Source organism: Miniopterus natalensis, chromosome 1 (assembly GCF_054644295.1).
Source record: "Miniopterus natalensis isolate mMinNat1 chromosome 1, mMinNat1.hap1, whole genome shotgun sequence".
NCBI lineage: Eukaryota > Metazoa > Chordata > Mammalia > Chiroptera > Miniopteridae > Miniopterus > Miniopterus natalensis.
The window spans coordinates 18,345,979-18,365,503 of NC_142081.1; the positions used below are offsets into that span (position 1 = coordinate 18,345,979).

At 47.5% G+C, this 19,525-nt stretch overlaps 1 protein-coding gene across 1 annotated transcript in view; it reads right to left on the minus strand.

The window, feature by feature from the left end:
• Positions 1–19,525, minus strand: part of ADCK1 (aarF domain containing kinase 1) — a 94,239-nt gene that overhangs the window by 19,556 nt on the left and 55,158 nt on the right. Inside the window, exons 5-6 of the mRNA XM_016220169.2 lie at positions 11,030–11,188; positions 3,830–3,946 (exon numbers count right to left, since the gene is read on the minus strand). Coding sequence (XP_016075655.1) covers positions 3,830–3,946; positions 11,030–11,188 — 276 coding nt within the window. The remainder of the gene's footprint in view (positions 1–3,829; positions 3,947–11,029; positions 11,189–19,525) is intronic.

Consider the following 19,525-nt stretch of genomic DNA (forward strand, 5'->3'; position numbering starts at 1 on the left):
CAGGTGAAGGCACCTAGGCAGAGTTGCCTTGTGCCTGGAAGTGCAAAACATCCCAGGTGCCCAGGCCCTCTGGCCTTGTGGTAGGTGGTTCCTGAACTTCACTGAGTATCTGAACCCACCTGGGGAGTTTGTTAAAATGCAGATTCTTCAAACCTTCCCACCCAAGATTCTAATTAGTAAATTTGGGGTGGGCCCAGGGATCTGCATTGTTAAATAAGCCTCCCAGTGATTCTGAAATGGATGGCTCAAGTCCTACCTCCCAGCAAGCTGACAATCACTGCTCTCTCAAATACCCAAGCAGGAGGTACCCTTAGAGTCCAGCTAATACAAAACCTTCAATAAGAAAATTGAAGCCCAGAGAGAGAGAGTGATTTGTCCAAGGTCACACAGTGAGCCACTGGCAGAGCTGGAGTTTGAACTCAGGTCTCCTGCTACCTAGCCTGGCATTTCCCTACCCACGCCTATTGGGAACGGGTTACTTAAACTGGTCTTGAGGTCCTCACATGCTAGGCCCAGTGGGGCTGGGATGCTGCAGGGTGGGAGGGCCTCTTCAAAATGCACTGGGGGTGACTCAACAAGTAGTTGGAGGGGTCTGGAGCCCCCTCACCCACCTCAAGATTCCTTCTAGAGCCTCTCCCTGCTGACCCCCACCTTCCTGCTGAGTCACCGGCTTATAACAGCCAAGATGCCATTAACCACCCTACCCCCCAGGATTTGGCCCTTGTCACTCCTATCTGTCCCTTATATTTCCCTCCTCAAGGTACACATATAGGCAGGCTGTCTTCAGGAGGAAAAGTCACTCCAGGGATCATTCTCTGAGTTCCACAGTCCTAGGAGGACTTTAGAATCTCAGAAACCTGAAAGAAACTTTCAGTAATATGGAGTCTTTCATACTGCGTGTGTGCACACACACACACATACACACACACCACCACCACCACCAGTCTTCCATGAAGCCTGTGGCTTTGATATTGGTTGGTAAGAGACATAACAGACTGATTTCTACAAAGTAGGGCGTATTGCTGGTCTACTCCCAACATCACCAGTGGTCCACCACAACACAGTAGAAGCCCATGGCCCACAGCCTCCTGTCCAGCTGGGGGCTTCTGTGAAAGTATTTAATGATATCATCTTGGATTACAAAGAGCTTCCTGGGTCATACGTACACTAGAAGCCAGGGGCAGGGGATAAGGAATTAGGGAATTGACTCCCTAGGAACCCCTAAGGAATTAAGACAGTATCATAAGGGTAGACCCATAGGCCAAAGGAAGAGAACAGAGCTTCCAAAAAAGACCCACAGCGGACTGACAACAAAGATGACAGACCCAAAAGACTAGCCTGTATGATTCCATTTACATGATGTTCAGTAGTGAACAAAAGTGGTCTATGGTGACAGACGTCAGGGTAAGGGTATGGTCTGGGAGAGGGTATGAGGGAGCCTGCCAGGGGCTGGAAACTGAATTTCTCCCTGGCTAGTGATTACGTGCTATATCCACATGAAAACTCACTGAGGTGTACCATTATGATCTGGGGCCTTACATAAGTTAGGTCTGATCTCTGATTCTTCCTCTGCACAATGGAGACAATAAGACCTCCCTCCTAAGGTTCCAGGGCAGAAAGGGCCTGGCCCAGGGAGCCAAGGAGTCAATCAACACTCACTGTACAAGGAACTAAAGGAGGAATGAACAGAGCCCAACAATGGCAATGATCATAGAAACAACAATAATGAACCAGCTGCCAATCTGGAGCCCTAACCACACGCCAGGCGCTGTGCTAACACAGCTTGTGCACTAACTCAGTCCTCGCATCTCTGTCACTTGGAACAACGTCCGTATGAAATGGACAAAACAACCCTTGGTGTAAGCTAGAGAGAGAAGGGTTGCAGTCAGATAGCGCCTGTGTAGCCCGTGGTTTCTCGGTCAGTACTCTGATGTGGCCATCAACCCAGTGGCCCAGATTCCACTGCAGTCCAAGGCAAGCCCTTGGGAGGGAGATGGAGAAGGGAGACAAGTAAGGACTCCAAAGTCATATAGACGTGGGTTCTAATCCCGGCTCTGCTGCTGCTAGCTGTGTGAGGGTGGGCAAATGGTTTAAGCTCTCTGAGCTTTAGCTTTCTCATTTGTAAATGGGGTTAACAATATATCCTTAGCATGACAGAGGTAAGGAGCAAAGATTATATGTGTCACATGCTTGGCACATATTAGTAGCATATAATAATTATTGTTTGTTATTTTTCCCTAATCACTCCGATATCAGCTTGCCCAACTAGGCATGTCCACAGAAAACAGAAAACCAACACTCTACGCCAGCCCTGCCTCACAGAAGCCAACCGAGGGCATGAGGCTGGTTTATTTACCAACCCACAGATTTACAGTATGTCAACAGAGGTTCCGCTCTGCACAGAACACTGGCCTGGTCTGCACGGCAGAGACAGGAGCGGATGAGATTAGACCCCCAGGGCACCACCCTGCCTCAGCTCCCACAGGCCACCTCCAGCCCAGCTGTCCCCTCTTCCCAGGCACCTCGCTCAGCCACAAGCAAGCATCTACACCAGAGCACATCTCTGTTTGTACTTGTCTTTGAAATCCAAACTGCCTCTGGTTAAATGCCGTTACAGCCCTAAGCTCACTGGATCCAAAGAGATTAATAGATTTGGGGGTGCTGCCTGAATGAAAATCCCACTGCAGCTGGCAGTAACTAAATGCCAGTAACCTGGGAGTGAGGTGACGGGGGGACGGAGTGAGGCCTCTGGGATCCTTCCCAATCAGCAAGCAGAGCCCCTGCTTCCCTTTATGGCTGTTCAGAAAAAGCCAAAGGTGACCCCTTCCCTTTTTCCACTGGATCCAAAGACTTTGTCCTCAAGAGTCCTAGTGGGCAAAGGACTCCTAACTAGATGCAGGATGTACCCCTACCCCAACCAACAGGGGGCAAGATGGGCAAGCAGGCCGCTCTGCCCACCCTCCCTGACTAGCCCTAGAAGCCGACAGCAGGGGCAGAGGCCCGCGGTATGCTACTGGCCTGTGGCCTCAGGAAAGATATTTGCTCTCTCTCTCTGAACTTTTCTCCCTATCTGTAAAGGGGAGGGCTGAATTGGAACAGTGGTTTTCTCATCCTTTGTCTCCAAGCAGACTCTTCCAGGAAAGCCCAATGGTTGTGTATCAAACTCCTTAAGGAAGGGAATTGTGTCTGGTTCCCCTCCAAACCTCCACACCTAGGACACCGCAGGGACTGTAAAAATGATGAGTGTTGTTGAAAAGTATAAATCCACCCCTAACTGTGGGACCCTATGGTGACAAGAAGAAAATGTAGTACAGGTCCCACCACACTAGCCAGCTTTCCCTGAGACCAACGTGTGGGAACAGAAGCCCCTTTCTTCCTGAAGTGGAAACAGCTGGCCACTGCCGTCCCCTTTTGGCCTGATACCTTGAGATCTGGAGAGGCGCGGGGAGGGGGAGAGGGTTGTGTCCAGGCCCCAAGAGGCAGAAGGACTAAGTCACATGAATTTCTCACTGTCGTTGTCTGTGGCCACTCGGCCTGTGGAGCTTGGATGGTACAAGAAGACAGGTGGCAGTCACCTGTCCAGAAGGAGCTGTAAGGAGGGGCTCAGTGCCTGCATCCCTCTGCGTGCTGCAACCCTAGCTTTAGGGGACAGGGGAGAGGGCTGTAACAGATGACTTGGAAGGATGCTCTGTACTCAGATTTTACAATGCTTCAGACAACAAGCCCCATTTCAGGGCAGTGAGACCTCACCTTCACACACCTGCCCTTGCTGGGCAGCCCCAACCAAACACGTGTCCCTAGCACAGCAGCCATGAGCTCTCAACCTCACCTCGTTGACATCAATCTTGTTCCTCTCCATGTAGTCTCTGTCGTTGACCTGCCCACCATCCAAAAACTCCATCAGAAGGACCCGCTTGGTGGACAAATCCCAGTAGATTTGGGGGACCTGGAACAGGAAAGGGCAAGTGAGAAAAGTCTGGGGGACTGGGAGCTGGGGGACAAAGGCCACCGAGAGGCACAGAGAGCCAGACAACAGCAGACACTCCTCCCAGGAACAGGAGAGAAGGCCTGAGAAGGACCTCAACAGTGACAAGTGGGAAAGAGGGAGGCAGGACAAGAGAGAAGGGCAGGCTGCCCACCAGCCATGTCCCCGGCCACCTCCTCTAGAGACAACTCATGCTGGGGAACAGAGAATGGCTTCTCTGCTCTCCTTGGTGCCTTCCAGCCACAACTAAAAGCCAAAACTAAAATTGGGACTTAGGGGAAAATGTGTGGAACCTCTCATACCTGAGCAAGAGTTGGTGTTAAAAGCTATTTCCCTCTCCCACCAGGCCCATTTCAGGCTCCTGACAAGAATCTCAACCCTCTGCCTCAGTTTCTACACCTGAGTAATTGGTGTATTGTACCTATGTGTGAATGTATAAATGGATGAATGAATGGATGTTTACTAGATGATAAATATTTCGATCAGGAAGTCATGAGTTTTCTCATGCCCATTTCCTATAAGACCCTGTGGCAAACAATGCTGGGTCCTAACCCAACACCTATTCCCAAACCTCCTCTTTCCCAGAAACAGGAGAAACTAAATACTTTCCCGGCCTGCCTTGCAATAGTTTGACCATGTGGCACAGTTCTGGCTTATGAGACATAGTGGAGGTCTGCTAGGGGGTCTGGAAAGGTTTTTATTTTCTAGATAAGAAAAGGGGTGTTTGTAGATGATGCAACTCTTCTTACATTTCTCTTCCTACATTTCTCTTCCTACCTTAAAGTGAATGTGATACATGGAGCTGCAGCAGCCATCTTGCAACATGAGGAAAAGGTCAAGAAAATCAGCGATGCCAGCCCTGATATAGTTAAACCACTAAGGCGATCAGCAGTCAACTTCTGTGAGCCTTCCTGCTATGCAAGGAAAATAAATCCTTTTTGTTTAAGACCCTCTAAGTAGGGCTGTCAGTTACCTGTAGACAAATGCATTCCCAAATGATACGCTCTCCAACCCCCTCTGACTCTGAGAATACCCAATAGCCAAAAGGAGAAAAGATTTCCCCAAGAATAGGTGAAAGATTGGACTGCACCAAGGACTGCTGGGCTGCCATGTGAGTGAGCGACACCCAGCAGTCCCACCACAGCTAGGAAGGAGGAATTACCAGAGAGCAACACGCCATGTCTCCCCAACTACTTGATGGTTTATTTCTACTTACAAATAAAGAAACAAGGGCAGCTAATTCAAGTGTTTGGGGGAATAAGGACTTTCCCTCATCCTGACCCCCAAACTCATCTAGCAGTAAGATAACAGCCCTGACGTCAAAAAACCTGCTCCCTGGTCCTAGTTCTGCTAATAACTGTTGTGACTTAGTCTGGCCCCTGACCTCCTCTATGCCTCAGTTCTCATTAGAAAGGAGACTGTTCCTGCCCATCTCAATAAGGAGCTTTGAGCATAACTGGGGCCACATACAAGTATAATGCTCTGGGCTCCCTGGAACAAAGGTTTCAATGGCAATCAAAGTGTCATTCTGGTTTGCTACTTTCCTGCAGCTTTTGCCATTTGAAAATCTGGGCCAAGAGAGAAATCCGTGACTCTCTGTTACTTTGAACTTAAAATTCAGTTTTGCTTGGCATTTTTCAAAAGGTATCTTTAAAAATATAAGTGAAAGTCTGCTGTTGTTGTTCATGGCTTCCAAGTGCAAGAGACATGTTTTGGGGTTCAGTTCTTCCCTTGGTGCATCTGGAATGGAAGCTTGGCAGTAGGCACCTGGAGCTCTGCAGACAGATAGTCAGACCCCCATCTGACTACCTGGGGCAACGTGGAAACAGCCATGAAAGAATTACTGATGGAAAGAGAAATCCAAAGGCTGGAGACTTTCCAGGCTTGTCAACCAGGGTCATGGGTGTGCTGGGACTCCCCCTCCACCACCTTTCCCACACCTCCTCCCAAATGCAACCATCCCAGTCTCACAGCAGAATGTGCCCCTTGCTTCAGCTGCTTAGATCTGGGGTGACAGAGATATCAAACCTGGGAGATTGAGGCATTTGTAATGGGAGCTCAGCGAGGACATTGCCCCTGGAGGGATGTACCATGGAAATGACTGCAAAATGCAAAACTGTTCCCTGCTCAGTTAGGAGAAGCTTGGCTTGACCTGGGGACTTGCCCCTAAATCACCATGTGGGCAGGAGGTTTAGGGTGTGAGGTGAAATTCACTTCACCCAAACACCCATGTAGCACCACCAATCCTTCCCCTGCTTCTTCTATCAAGGACAGGAAAGATGAAAGACACAAATTTTAAAGTGGTAACAAGAAGAACTACTGTCCCAGCCCCAATAAAACTAAACCCTGGGAGGCTCATGACCAGGGTACCTGCTGACCCCACAGGCAGGGTCAAGCCCTGGCGACTGGGACCTCTGAGTCCAGGGTCTCCTTGTCACAAAGCAGAGGTCCCGCTCCTGTGGCCTCTATCTGCTCCCACACTGGGGCCAGTCCTGACCCCAAGAAAGAGAGCCCAAACTATGGAAAGTTCCAGCTAAAGACCCTGGGCCTGTCTCACAGCCTGGCTTCTGCTCTTTTCCTGTGTTTTGGTCAGAACACTGTGAAGCAAGGCCTGGCTTGTTTGGGGCGGGGCCACAGCCCACACCACCCACACCCAGCAGATCAGAGCACAGACTCAGAGCAGACTATCCAGCCAGAGCCCTGCTGTGTCTCCTCCAAGCTGTGTGACTATGGTTATGTTTTATCACCTTTCTGAAAGCCAGTTTCCCTACGTGTAAGAGGGTGATGACAATTACTATGGAAGCAACACTCCATCCTTCCTAGTAGCACCTGTGGAGTCCTGGTGCTTGACAGGGAAGCACTCGCCTAGTAGCTGCCGGACAGGCCTCAGCTGCCATGTGATAGCCACACAGTTTCACATGTGGTTCTGATACACAACCAGAGTTCAGAGTTCATGGTACAGACAGTTCAGCATAATTCAGATCTTCCCCACAAACTACTACACTGGCAGAAGAGCACAGTGGTTTAACACGAAGGCTCTGGAGCTGGCTGCCTCCATTCAGAGCCTGCCTCTGCCCTTTCCCAGGAAGCTGTGTGACCTTGGACAAATGGTTCCTTCTCTCTGAGGCCCAGTTTTCCCATTGGTGACATGGGGCTAATACTGGCATCTCCCTTGTGGGGCTGTTAAAGGAGTAAAGTTTAAACACATCTAATGCACTTTAAAAATTGTCTAACACAGCATAAGCATGTAAAAATCATAACTAATATTAATTATTGTACATCACTGGTTCTTAGTCTTTGAGATTCTTAGGAAGCGATGGCACTTCTCCAAAAGCATGCACAAGGTTTTTCCACAGCCTAGAGAGGCCCAGGCTCCTGACCTCGTGCTGGGAAACCATGGACGTGGGATGGTGAACACACAATGCAGTATACAGAGGATGTATTACAGAATTGTACCCCTGAAACCTATATAATTTTATGAACCAATGTCACCCCCAATAAATTCAATAAAAATTTTTTAAAAAAGAAAAGAAACCGTGGAGTGGCCCTACTCAAGGGGATGACGCCACCTCCCATCCCCACCCCCATGTGTAAAGCTACACACTCCCATCTCTTCCAGTCCCAAATCCTGTGGTTATAAGGCTTCTCCCTCCTACTTGTGCTAAGTGTCCCCCAGGTCAGTCACAGACCTCCCTGTTTGTCCTGTCCTTCCCCCAGCACACACTCCGATGCAAATCCACAAACGCCCTGGTCTTGACCGTTCAGCCTGGCTGCCTCCTCACACCCCCCGTCTCCCCAACATCACATTTGCATTCGGTCCTTGTCTAAGGCTCAGAGATTTATAGCATGGGGCTGAGGTTATTACACCCCACTGGAAGATGCCTCGCGCACGGAGAGGTAAATTCTTGGCTGAGGCTTAATTACGCACAGATGTTGTGATGGGGTGCCAGTGTGCAAAAGCAATCTATCTCCAGTTTTAAGAGCTGAACTGGGTTTGCAGCGCTCAAAATTCGCTTCCCACTTGTTATTTGTTTAGGCAAAATTAATTACTCAAAAGCCTTGATGCTACCGTTGTCGTAGGAATGGGTGTGCAGGTTTTAGAAGCAGCGGGTCAAATCTATACGTTAATTATTTATCCATTTGGCATCCTCGTTTCAAAAATGTGTGTTATTATTATTATTACATGTCTTGGTCTGGCAGATGCTAGTTGGCCCCAGCCAGGGGACAATTTTGCTGTTTCCATGGGAACAGAGGAGGAGATGGTTCTGTTTGTCTGCCTCATAGTTCTAGCTCTGAAGAGCACCCCTGCCGGGTAAGAGGCAACAGAATGTCCTCAGCCGAGTACCAGAGTTGAAGTCAGAAAAGCTGGGTTGCAGCCCGAGCACCCCCACTCTGACTGCTGTCTGCAGAATGGAATGACGGTTGACGGAAGGATTCAATGCCATCGTGCCTGCATAGTGCTCCGTGCAGTCAAAAGAAACATTCAGTAAATACTGGCTATCCCCTTGTAAAGCCAACACTTCTTGGAAGGCCCCTCTGAGCTCCATATCCAGGGTGGAATTAAGTACTTCCTCCTGGCCATCCACAGAAACATGGATAAGTCAGTCTCTGTCATCGCATGACCAACCTGTACTATAACAACACATTTGTGTGTCTGTCCCCCACTAGATGGGAAGTTTACCCAGGCAGGAGCCAACCATCTCTTACTCACCTATACATGCCTCAGCTCCTAGCAACGGAATCCGGATATGCTCAATCAATGTGGAATAAAGGAGTGAAAGAAATGGAATATGTAAGTGAAAGCCTATTTTAGACTCCACAGCATCATGCTAGTTAGTTAATATTATTACCTGTCTGAGAGAGCCAAGTTTTCACTGAACTGGTGATTTCAACGTCAAGACTGGGGCAGCGTTACCAGAGCTAGTCTGCACATCTGGATTTACAGACACAAGAGGGTCTGTGTGTCCATGTCCATGGTGGCAGCTGAGAAGGAGCCAGTCAAGCACACTTGGGATATCCAGACAGACCTGACTCCCAACTCAAAGGGCTCAACTTTGCCAGTGGCTATGCCTTCCACCTAAACCAATGTGTCAAGATGCTATACCACAGCTGTGGCTTTTCCTCCCATGAGCCAGACTTTTTGATTCTTAGGTAGCCAGTGTAGACACACCCCTAGTCTCCCACCTCTGTTAATCAATCCAGAAAGCAGAAGTATAAACACTACCTCCATTTCTCATGATGTCTCCCAAGCCACATGAGCACCATAGTCCCGAGCAAGAGACCCATTCAATGTCCTGAGATACCCTCTCCAAGAGGGGTGTTGCCTGACAGCTCTGGAAAAGCTCCTAAGGGCTTTGTGACACCCCCTCTCACATTCTCCAGGCCTCCTGGGTTAAGAGAGAAGGGTTGATCTCTTCTGAGAGTTAAAAGTCAACCTCTCTATATAGACTACCACAGGGTCCCACCCCCTGCCCCATGAAGAGGTGGCCCTGGGTAAATGGATCCAAACTCTGCTAAGGATAAAATGCTTTAGAATAGCAATGTTGATGCACATCTCAATCCAACCCCTATGTGCCCTGTGAAGAACATCAGGACAGTCCTCAAGGACCAGCTCCAGTGCCAACTCCTCAGCAGCACCTTCCGGCCCTGACCAACCGCAGGAGTCCCTTCTTCTGAATCTCTGGAGCACTTACCAGCAGGGCCTCTCACAAAGCCGCAACTTTGAACTGTCTGCTATGTTTCCCACAGTAAGTGTCTTCTATTATACAGGTAGTTCTACTCTAATGCTTGAAAACACAAATCTGTTCCAATGCTAGTGACATATCAGGGAACAGTCTGATCATAGTACAAATTTTGCATTTGTTTATGGGCACTATCATCCATGAGAGATACCACGTGAACACAAAAAGCTGCGCCTGGCGGGGCAGCACCACATAGGAATATACAAGACACGCATACCTCAAATGACACCACATACGATTTGTGTCACACCCACCCATACCTAGTGCCACAACTTTCCTTCCGGTTTCAGATGGCCCTCCTTCCACCACCTGGCAATGGCTCACAAGTGGCAACTCTTCTGATGTGCACTTCCCAAGCAGGTGTCAAGGTGAAGCAAGGAAGGCTCTTGCTCTGATGCATGTGGCTGAACTGTGGTCTTAGGTATTTCATAGCTATTTAACGTGTGTGAAACTATGCTACCGTTTTTGTTTGGGTTTTTTTGTGTGTGTTTTTTTAAAATATATCTTTATTGACTTCAGAGAGAGGAAAGGAGAGGGAGAGACAGACAGACAGAAACATCAATGATGAGAGAGTCATTGGGGATCGAGCCTGCAACCTGGGCATGTGCCCTGACCAGGAATTGAACCTCGATCTCCTGGATCCTAGGTCAATGCTCTAACCGCTGAGCCACGCCCGGCCGGGCTATGCTACCGGTTTTATTAGGTTCCTATATTCTTTTATTCTCCGTGTCCCTGGTCATGTTTTTTAGTGTTTTAAGCATAATCTCTTTTCCCCATAAGCCTGTGGTTTATGTTGTGTGATTTTACATACTGTGGGTATTTCTAAGAACACATACATTGTGTTATAGCGGAACTGACTGTACAGTAAATGAGCTAATTTAATATACATAAAGTGTTAGGAACAGTGCCAGAGTGCAGGAGCATTAACTATCATCATCACCATCACCATCCCCACTACCACCACCACCACCACCATCAGCAGCACCATAACCCCATTTTTCATCATCATCATCACTATCAACCCATGTTTCATAGAGGCAGAGACCACAGCTCACAGGCCCTAGGGTAGCATTCAGTGTCTTGAAACTGTAGATAATTCAATAAACATCTGTTTGAGTGACTGACAGGTCAACAATAACATTTGGTATTTCTTTGTAATGTTGCCTTCAAGGACTTTACTGTGCATCACACAGAACGATGTCTCCACTCATGTCCTGCCAGGGGGGATGCTAGGGGCCAGGGCCAGTCCTCTCCTGTACTCTCCCACCAGACCATGATGTCCTCATTGCTCTGCCCCTCCTACCTTTAAGAAGTCAAAGTGCTTGAGCATTTGGGCCACTTTCTCCGCGTTCCTCCCTTCATTAAGGAAATCCAGCTCCAAAGGCAGGTTCTTCTTAGCTTCATCCACCAACCACATGAACTCAAACTCTGGAAACAGCTGCTTGACAGCCAGGACGAGCACCTGAAATCCGCCAGACATGCCATCAGTCAGCTCATGGCACCCCACCTAGGCACCCTGCCCTCCTGCCTGGGTCTAAATGTTGACAGTTCCCCAGGTCTCCCCTAGAGTAATAGCGTAAGGGTGGGTGGGAAAACTGCTCCCCTGGGGCCCATCGCTATAGTCCAAATCCAAGATGATAAAAAGCCAACAGCCGCCCGCAGTAACAAAAACCATCATTTGCTGAGCGCTCCCCTCATGCCCAGCACTGGCTCAGCACTTTACTAAGCTTCTCCACTTCCTCTTCACAACTCTGGGAGGTACACGGTATACACTCTTATCATCTCTCCATTTCACAGATGAGGAATTTGAGGCTCTGAGAGGTTATATGATTTTTCTGAATTTGCCCAGCAAGGAAGGGCAGAAACAGAATTCCCCTTGGGTCCACCCAGCCCCCACACCCTTGCTCTGAAGCATGTGGCTGAATTGCCGCCTTCGCTGCCCCAGGCTTCATGGTCCCGCTTACAAAGGGCTGGAGTGCGCTGCCACACTGCCACTGCGGTTTTATTTATGTCTTAAACAGAGTGGTTGGTACCTGAGCATTTATAATGTTACTGTCTATGCTTTTTGTACATCTAAACTATTTTGTGATGAAATAAAGTTTTAACTGGAATAAGAAAACAAGGTTGGATAAGACAAGAGGAGTAAGAGATAAGGGATTTGACCACTTGGATGAAAAGCTTGGATTTTGACAATTTGGCCCCACTATGGATTTTTGAGTGAGGACAGGATGAAGAAGGGAGTTTTAGAAGACTTGTCTGGAATTTCAGTTGTCAGTTTAATGAAGTGAAATTAAATGTCACTGGCAGGGAACAGGAGTCCAGTGGCATCTGCAGAGCACACCCGGGCCCCTCCATGGACAGGGACTCAGTTCTGAGGCTACCTCACCACTGGAGCTCTGGATCTGAGACAGTCTCACAAGTTCACAGACAATATCTCTGCAGTGGGTAAGCAAGGTTGACACCTGGGACGTGGGAGATATTCCAGCATTCCAGGAGGGAAACACAACAGGCAACTCTCTGGCCCTCCAATAAGCCCTCCTGTTAGGGTTCAAGGTCGGGCCTGGGGAGAGTGCTGACCAATCCTCCCAGTAATTCTTGGTATAGGTTCTAGCCCAAGTTCTCTGAGAATACCCATCTTCACCCCTGGCTGGAACACACAGACAATGAACAACAACTAAGGAGCCGTGGGCCCGGGGTTACCTTCCCCAACTGTTATGGACTAAATGCTTGTGCCCCCTACCCCTCCAAATTCATGTGTTGAAGCCCTAACCCCAGTGTGATGGTGTTTGGACAGGAGGCCGTTGGGGGCTAATTAGGTTTAGGTGAGGTCATGAAGGTGGGGGCTCTAAGATGGACTAGTGTTCTTGTACGTAGAGAGAGACCAAAGCTCACTCTCTCTCTGCCATGTAAGGACACAGAAAGAGGGCAGCTATCTACAAGCCAGGAAGCAAGTCCACACCAGGAACTGAATCATCCGGCACCTTGATCATGGACTTCCAGCCTCCAGAACTGTGAGAAATAAATGTCCCAGTTTAAGCCACCTAGTCAATGGTATTTTGTTATGGCAGCCCCAGCAGACCAATACACCATCCAGTCTATCCAGAAGGATTTACTGAGCCCCACCTATGAGTCTTGGCTCATGCTCCCTTTTGTCCTGGTCTATATATTATGCCCAACACTGTGTAAGTCACAAGCGGTACAAAAGAAATAAAGCTAAGGCAGAGCCATTAACTACAAAGCATTTATGGTTTTGTTTTTAAACATAAGTCCTAGGCTATGTACCTAACACCGGTCTAAAAGAATCATCACACAGGGTTATTATATTCAGTTTCTCTCACAACTCTCTTTAATTACATTCAGCTGCAGTCTAATTTCTTTTAAGTCTTGTCTAGTCTTTCACAGGCTGGACCTGTGACCTTATGATAATCGATTTCGTTTATGTTTTGTTTCTGTTTGTGTCACATGAAACTAGAAGGCAGTGGTGGCAACAGCCAGGCCCAGGCGGAGACACCTGGGCACAGCAGCCTCCAGGCATGGCACCTCGTCACCATGCCCTCAGAAGGCCCTGAGCTGCCGCCAAAGGGGAAGCAGAGCCGGCGCACAGGAAGCAGAGGCACCGCGCCGGCCTGGGCAGGGCCACACCCACCACCTGAGGCACCTGGGTTCTTCTCTGCGCTCTGAGTTCAGGCAAGAAACCTCTTTGGACTTTGGCTCCAATGTAAATTCCAGAGGTTCTCACCCGGCAGGAACAAGGGAAGGAGCCACAATGAGGCTCAGTCATTTGTTCATTCAATGTTTACTGATCGCCTCCTAGGTAATGACTCTGGGTCAGACGTGGGTCTACGGAGGGAGTTACAGGCAACCTAGTGGGGTCTACACCTGGGAATGAGGCTTCCGGGCAAACAATAAATCCTATCATTTACTGTATGATCACTGTTATTTGTAAAATTTTTAATTATCATTAATATCCAAACAGCACTGATAGGCACTTTAAAGATTTTCCTGTTACTAATCAATTACATAATTAGTTATTACTAGTACTACTGGTTATTATTAATACCTAATGTCATTAATCATAAAAGCAGTGAAAGATTTTATTGACTGATATTGCTAATAACTAATTAGTAAAATAATTAATAACCCAAAAACTACACAGTACTCATTCAACAGTTTCTAAAACATTCTCTGGGTGGTGAGTGAAGTACTCCCTTGGTTACTTTTTTATTTTATTTTAATATGTTTTGTTGATTTGAGAGAGAGAGGAAGAGAGAGGGAAAGAGAGAGAGTAAGACATCAATGTGAGAGAGAAACATCAATCGGGGGCCTCCTGCCCACCCCCTACTGGGGACTGAGCCCACAACCCGGGCATGGGGTGGCGCTCAACCAACTGATCCACACTGGCCAAGGCTCCCTTGGTTACTTTAAAATGAAGGTCTGTTTCACCTGGTGGGGCAGGCTCAGCAGTTGAGCATCGACCTAGGATCCAGGAGATCAATTTGATTCCCAATCAGGGCACATGCCCAGGCTACAGGCTTGGTCCCCAGTAGGGGGCATGCAGGAGGCAGCTGATCAATGACAACTCTCATCATTGGTGTTTCTATCTTTCTCCCTCCCCCTTCCTCTCTCTGAAATCAATAAAAGATTAAAAAATAAATAAATAATAAAATAAAATGAAGGTTCGTTTGAATGGAAATCAGTGGTTCTTAGCTTCCTAGGAGGACACCACCCCTGTTATAGGAAGTCACCAATTTGAAAATTTGGTGTCAGCAATGAAGTCCAGAAAGTGTACATGCTCACATAATTTTGCACATAATTCAGGGGTTGGGGAGAAGGGTCAGATTAAGCATTGTCTGGTCCAAGTCTAAAATGGTTTGGGCTGCTGCCATCTTAGACTTTTCTTGGCTGAGTAAAATAAAATAAAACTCAAGTTTCACCTTCTATTTTCATTCATTTCCCTTCTTAAGAGCCTGCCCTAAGTAGATTCACTTACGTTTTTCTTTTTTGACAACAGATGCAATCAACTGAAATAAAACAGGTGCTGTTATCAATTTGACTTTTTGATTTTTCTTCTGAAATGTATCTTCTCCATAAAATTCCTCCAACAGCCAATATTTTCACCAGTGTCTAGCACATACTCAATACTTGGCAGATGTTTATTGAGTGGTCACATGAATAAGTGACTGAATGAATAAATGAATGAACAAATGAGCTTTTCAAAGGGTTTGTCCTCTCCCAAGAGATAATTATATGTTCACAGGTATGTTATCCAAATGGATTAAGTTTTTCTATTTCTGAGGTTTTGATGGGAAAAGGGATTATCTCTGAATTTGGGGGAACCACAGTTTTGGAATGCCTGAGAATTTTCTACTTGATTTGGAACCTTACAAATCAATCAAGGTATACTCAACAATTAATACTTCCTTCAAGGTAAAATAATGAAATTCTTTTCCTACAGGGTCACTGCCTCACAGGAGGAAAATTCAATTGTGGGCCACACAGAAATATAACAGAAAAATTAAGAGTCACGTAAAAGCTTGAAAACTTGATTGCTATTTATAACAGCAAAAAAAAAGTCGGGGGAAATTATCTTTATTTAGTACCTACTACATGCCAGGCACTATGCTAACAAAGCGTTTTATATACATGTTCTCATTTCATTTCTCTTGCCAATTTCACAAAAAAGGAAACCGGTTCCAGGATGTTAAAGCACTTCTCAAGGTCATGTACTTGTAATTTTAAATGCAGGACTTGGATGCAGGTGGGGATTTTTTGGTTGGTTGGCTTTTGGGGGGTTTTTTGCTTCATTCTTTGTGCAGCCCTGTCTCAGGCAATACAATACAGGACGATACAATAGGAAGCCTGAGATAAGGCATAAAAAGAGCTTTGTAAACTGTCACATGCAGCTGAAATGCGAGTTACTGTTATCAAGTTATTACACATTATAAAAGAAATAATGTTCTAAGGGAAACAGCACACGACATAGAACACCTGCGCAGATCCAAACAGGTAGAAACGGATGTTTGACTACGATCAAAAATCAATTCGGAATGATGTAAATAACTTGCTGTTCACGGGCTTATCTTTGTTCTGATACGCTGTTAAAGAGCACACTTTTTAGAAAACAGAATTACAGGGTGAAGAGAAGTTTCCATGGGGTTGTCTACACCTCTGGGTTTTTAAATATATATATACATATCTTTAAAAATAAAATCAACTGTTGGATTCCGTGCCAAACATAAACATTACCTAGCCACCCACTGTTCAATCAACACATTCAGAAAAGAAACAAAATGACAGACAGCACACACTGAAAATGTTGTTCCAAAAAAGTCAGAAACATGACTGTCACGGGTCTTTATTTTTAGAGACCTTTGGGATGGGCTGGGTGACATCAAATGGTGGGTCAGATTCTGGTGCTCAGACCACAGTCCCATCCCAACATTGCAGAGCACCCTGGGGACAGGCGGGACACCAAGGGCAGGGTACCTGGCTATGAGTTACAGAGCCTTTGGGAGGTGATAGAACAGCATCGAACTCAGAATTCTTGTTTTTTAACCCTCACCCAAGGATATTTTTTTCCGTTGCTTTTCAGAGTAAGTGGAAGGGAGAGAGAGACATTGATGTGAGAGAAACACATTGATTGGTTACCTCTTTCATGTGCGCCAACTGGGGCTGGGGATCGAGCCTGCAACCAAGGTACGTGCCCTTGGCCAGAATCGAACCCAGGACCCTTCAGTCCTTGGGCTGACGCTCTAGCCACTGAGCCAAACCAGCTAGGGCTAAACTCAGAATCTTGAGGGATAACAGGGTGGTGTCACTATTGGGACCTGGGGATTGTGATCTTACCCCGGCTCCCAGGTCATCTGAGTCCTACCTGCTCTCAAACAGTGAGAACAGCAGTGCATCCAGTCAGCTGAGCTCCCGCTATTGTGAGCAGGCAGGAACCGCTACAAAGCCAGTCTGTCAGCAGACGGATGGACTCTGCCTTGTCAGTTCACCCCTTCCTGCTGAATCATTGCTCCAATCTCTGGGCCCAATTAGTCTGGCTCTGGACAGCCACTCAAATCAATAAGAGTCACTGGCCGTGCATCTAGAAGTAGAGTTGCCCCAGCTATTAAAGGGACAATATCAGGTGACAATGACAAAGCTGAAAAACACCCTTGGCTGTGCCTTTCTCTTTTGTACAAAGTCACCAATACCATCCGGTTCATCAAACACCATTTACTGAGAGTCTGCCTTCATTTCTCTGCCACCATTCAACGGTCTATCCCAGAGTCTGTCCCCCTTCCCCTTGCCAGGTTCACAAGAGACACAAAACACGAGAGTGGCACATGCTATTGAATGCCAACACAAAAGCCATTCCCCCACTATCCTGGCTAACAGAGCCTCAAATATGTGCATATACATGACATATGGAGACAGACAATAGTGTGGCGAAGACCATGGGGGGACAGGGGTGGATGCTGGGTGGAGGTGGATCAATGGGGGGGAAGGGGACATCGGTAATACTTTCGACAATAAAGAAAAAATATATATGTGCATCTTTCGTGTCCTTCAAGGAAGGTAGGCCTCAGCCTGAGAGGGTCATGACTGGTCAGTGAGCCAGTCAGAGTGGTCTCATTTCTCTCACCAGGACTGATTTAGGCCGGGGCATGTGCCTACTTCTGGTCCGTGAGAAATGAAGGGGATTCTACTGAAGGGCTCCTTTTTGATAAGAAGTATGAGAAAAGACATAGGACCTCTTTGGAATCTAGATGTCACCTACTTGTAATAGCAGGACTGCTGCAGCTGTTTTGGGACCATGAAGAGCATTACCTTGGAAGGACAATCCGGGATGGCAGAGTGGATGACAAAAGGAACCTAGGTCCTTAAAAATCACAAAAAGTGCTGGATTCGTCAACGCTGGAAAAGTTGACACTACCACCAGAAGTCTTGAAATGTGAGATAATATAGGTTACTATTATTTACCCCACTTTTAGTTGGATTTCCTGATACCTGCAGCCAACGACATCCTGACACCAGCAGTAGTCCCTACCTCCTCACTCTCAAAAGTCTTGCTCCTACAGACTCTCTGGCAGATATGTATTTGGATTTATAAGCTCACTTCTTAAACTGCAAATATCCAGAGGTTAAGCCTATTAGTCACTCTCTCCTTAGAATGAATTACTTCGATCAGATAGTCCTCCTCTCAAGATCATGCTGTGATCAACCCCAGGGTTGGAGAGATGAACAACAGTGGGCAGTGGGAAAGGATGAGCGTGCACGATGCCTGCTCTGCAGAACAGTGGTCGGCCTCCCTTGGTCTCCAAGTTTCTGGTGGCTAAGGGAGGCCATTAATACCCTCTAGAAATGGTTCTTCTCCTGCCAAGCATCCCTGAGCACCATTCTGGGGTTGTCATCCCTAAAACCAAGGTGCCATTTTAGGTCTGGACTCAGGAAGAAAAACACACACTAATTTCAAATAGAAAATAAAATGAGCTTCCCAGTCAGGCTCTTCTTAGCTTCAGAGCAGAGAAGGATGACCCAGGTAGAATATTTTCCACCAGAAACGAGCCCAGTGAGAAGGCAGTGCCATCTGGTGCTGTTGTTAATACTGAAGGTCCATGGAGGTGATGACCTCGGGCCTCGTTTGCAGCTTAGATCTCTAGTGAAGGCTCTGTGTACAGGTCTCTGATCTGCCTTGTGATCCCAGTCCCAGCACTGCCTCAGTGACTGTGAAGGAGCCACTTTGTATTCTGTACATGGCCACTAGGCTGCACTTCCCAAGAAAAGCATCTGATGCTCATCTCCAGAAGATGCCAAGTCTTTATTACTGCTATTATTGCTATTGACCCTACAGCCACCATTATTTAGGGAGCCAGCAAGGCTCTGAGAAGAGAAAACAGTGTCAGCTGCCCTCCAGCCCAAGTGGGTCCTGACAACACTGCTGGCCAGAGGCAGTTCCCACCTGATGCAGGAGTGGCTGCTGGGTCTCAGGACACTGAGGGATCCTCGAAGGCTCCCGGTTCCCTCCCAGCAATGGCCATTCCCTAGCCACTTACAGGTGCTCCAGAAAACTCAGGTTTCCAGGTGGATTTCCAGGGCCACTCAGCAACACTGCTCTCTTTTCCAATGCACATAGCAGCTATTCCAAACCTTCGCCCCCACTCGAGCCTCCAAAGCCACCTCCTACCCCCTCTTTCTCAGCAGATGGTCTTGCCTCCTACTCCAGAGAAAAAATAGAGGCTATCAGGCTGGTACAGCCCAGCTGCCCACCTTCCCCGTCTGCCCCACACATTCATCTTGACCCAGTCTGACCACTTTCCGCCAGGCTCAAAACAAAGGCTAGTGTTTCCACCTGATTCCCTGCAGCCAATGCCTTGAGTCTCCTCCTGGACCAGATCTATCAGTTACTTCCTCTCCTGAACCTCCAATTCCCCTGCTCTGCTGCTGCCATCCCCATGTCTTCCTGACCAACCTCTAATCCTGCGCTCTGCACTAACCTCTACCCTCACGCCCCCCAACATGGATGGCTAAACGTGAGAGGAGTGTTCTGCATTAGCTGTCTCTGTTCCCTGCGGCCGCAATGCTTCTTCACCCGCTCTCCTTGCTCCACCCAAGAGCTCTAAATTACCAAATCCAAAACACCCTTCTTAGAGCTTTACTCACTTTATACCCCCTCTGACGACACTGAGTACTTCCGGCAGACTGTATTTTCCAAAACGGCTGCAACGATACCTCCCATTCTATTGCTCTTCTAGAGCCTCACCACGCCCCCATCCAGAAGCAGAGTCCATTTCCCCACCCCTTTACCGAAGAG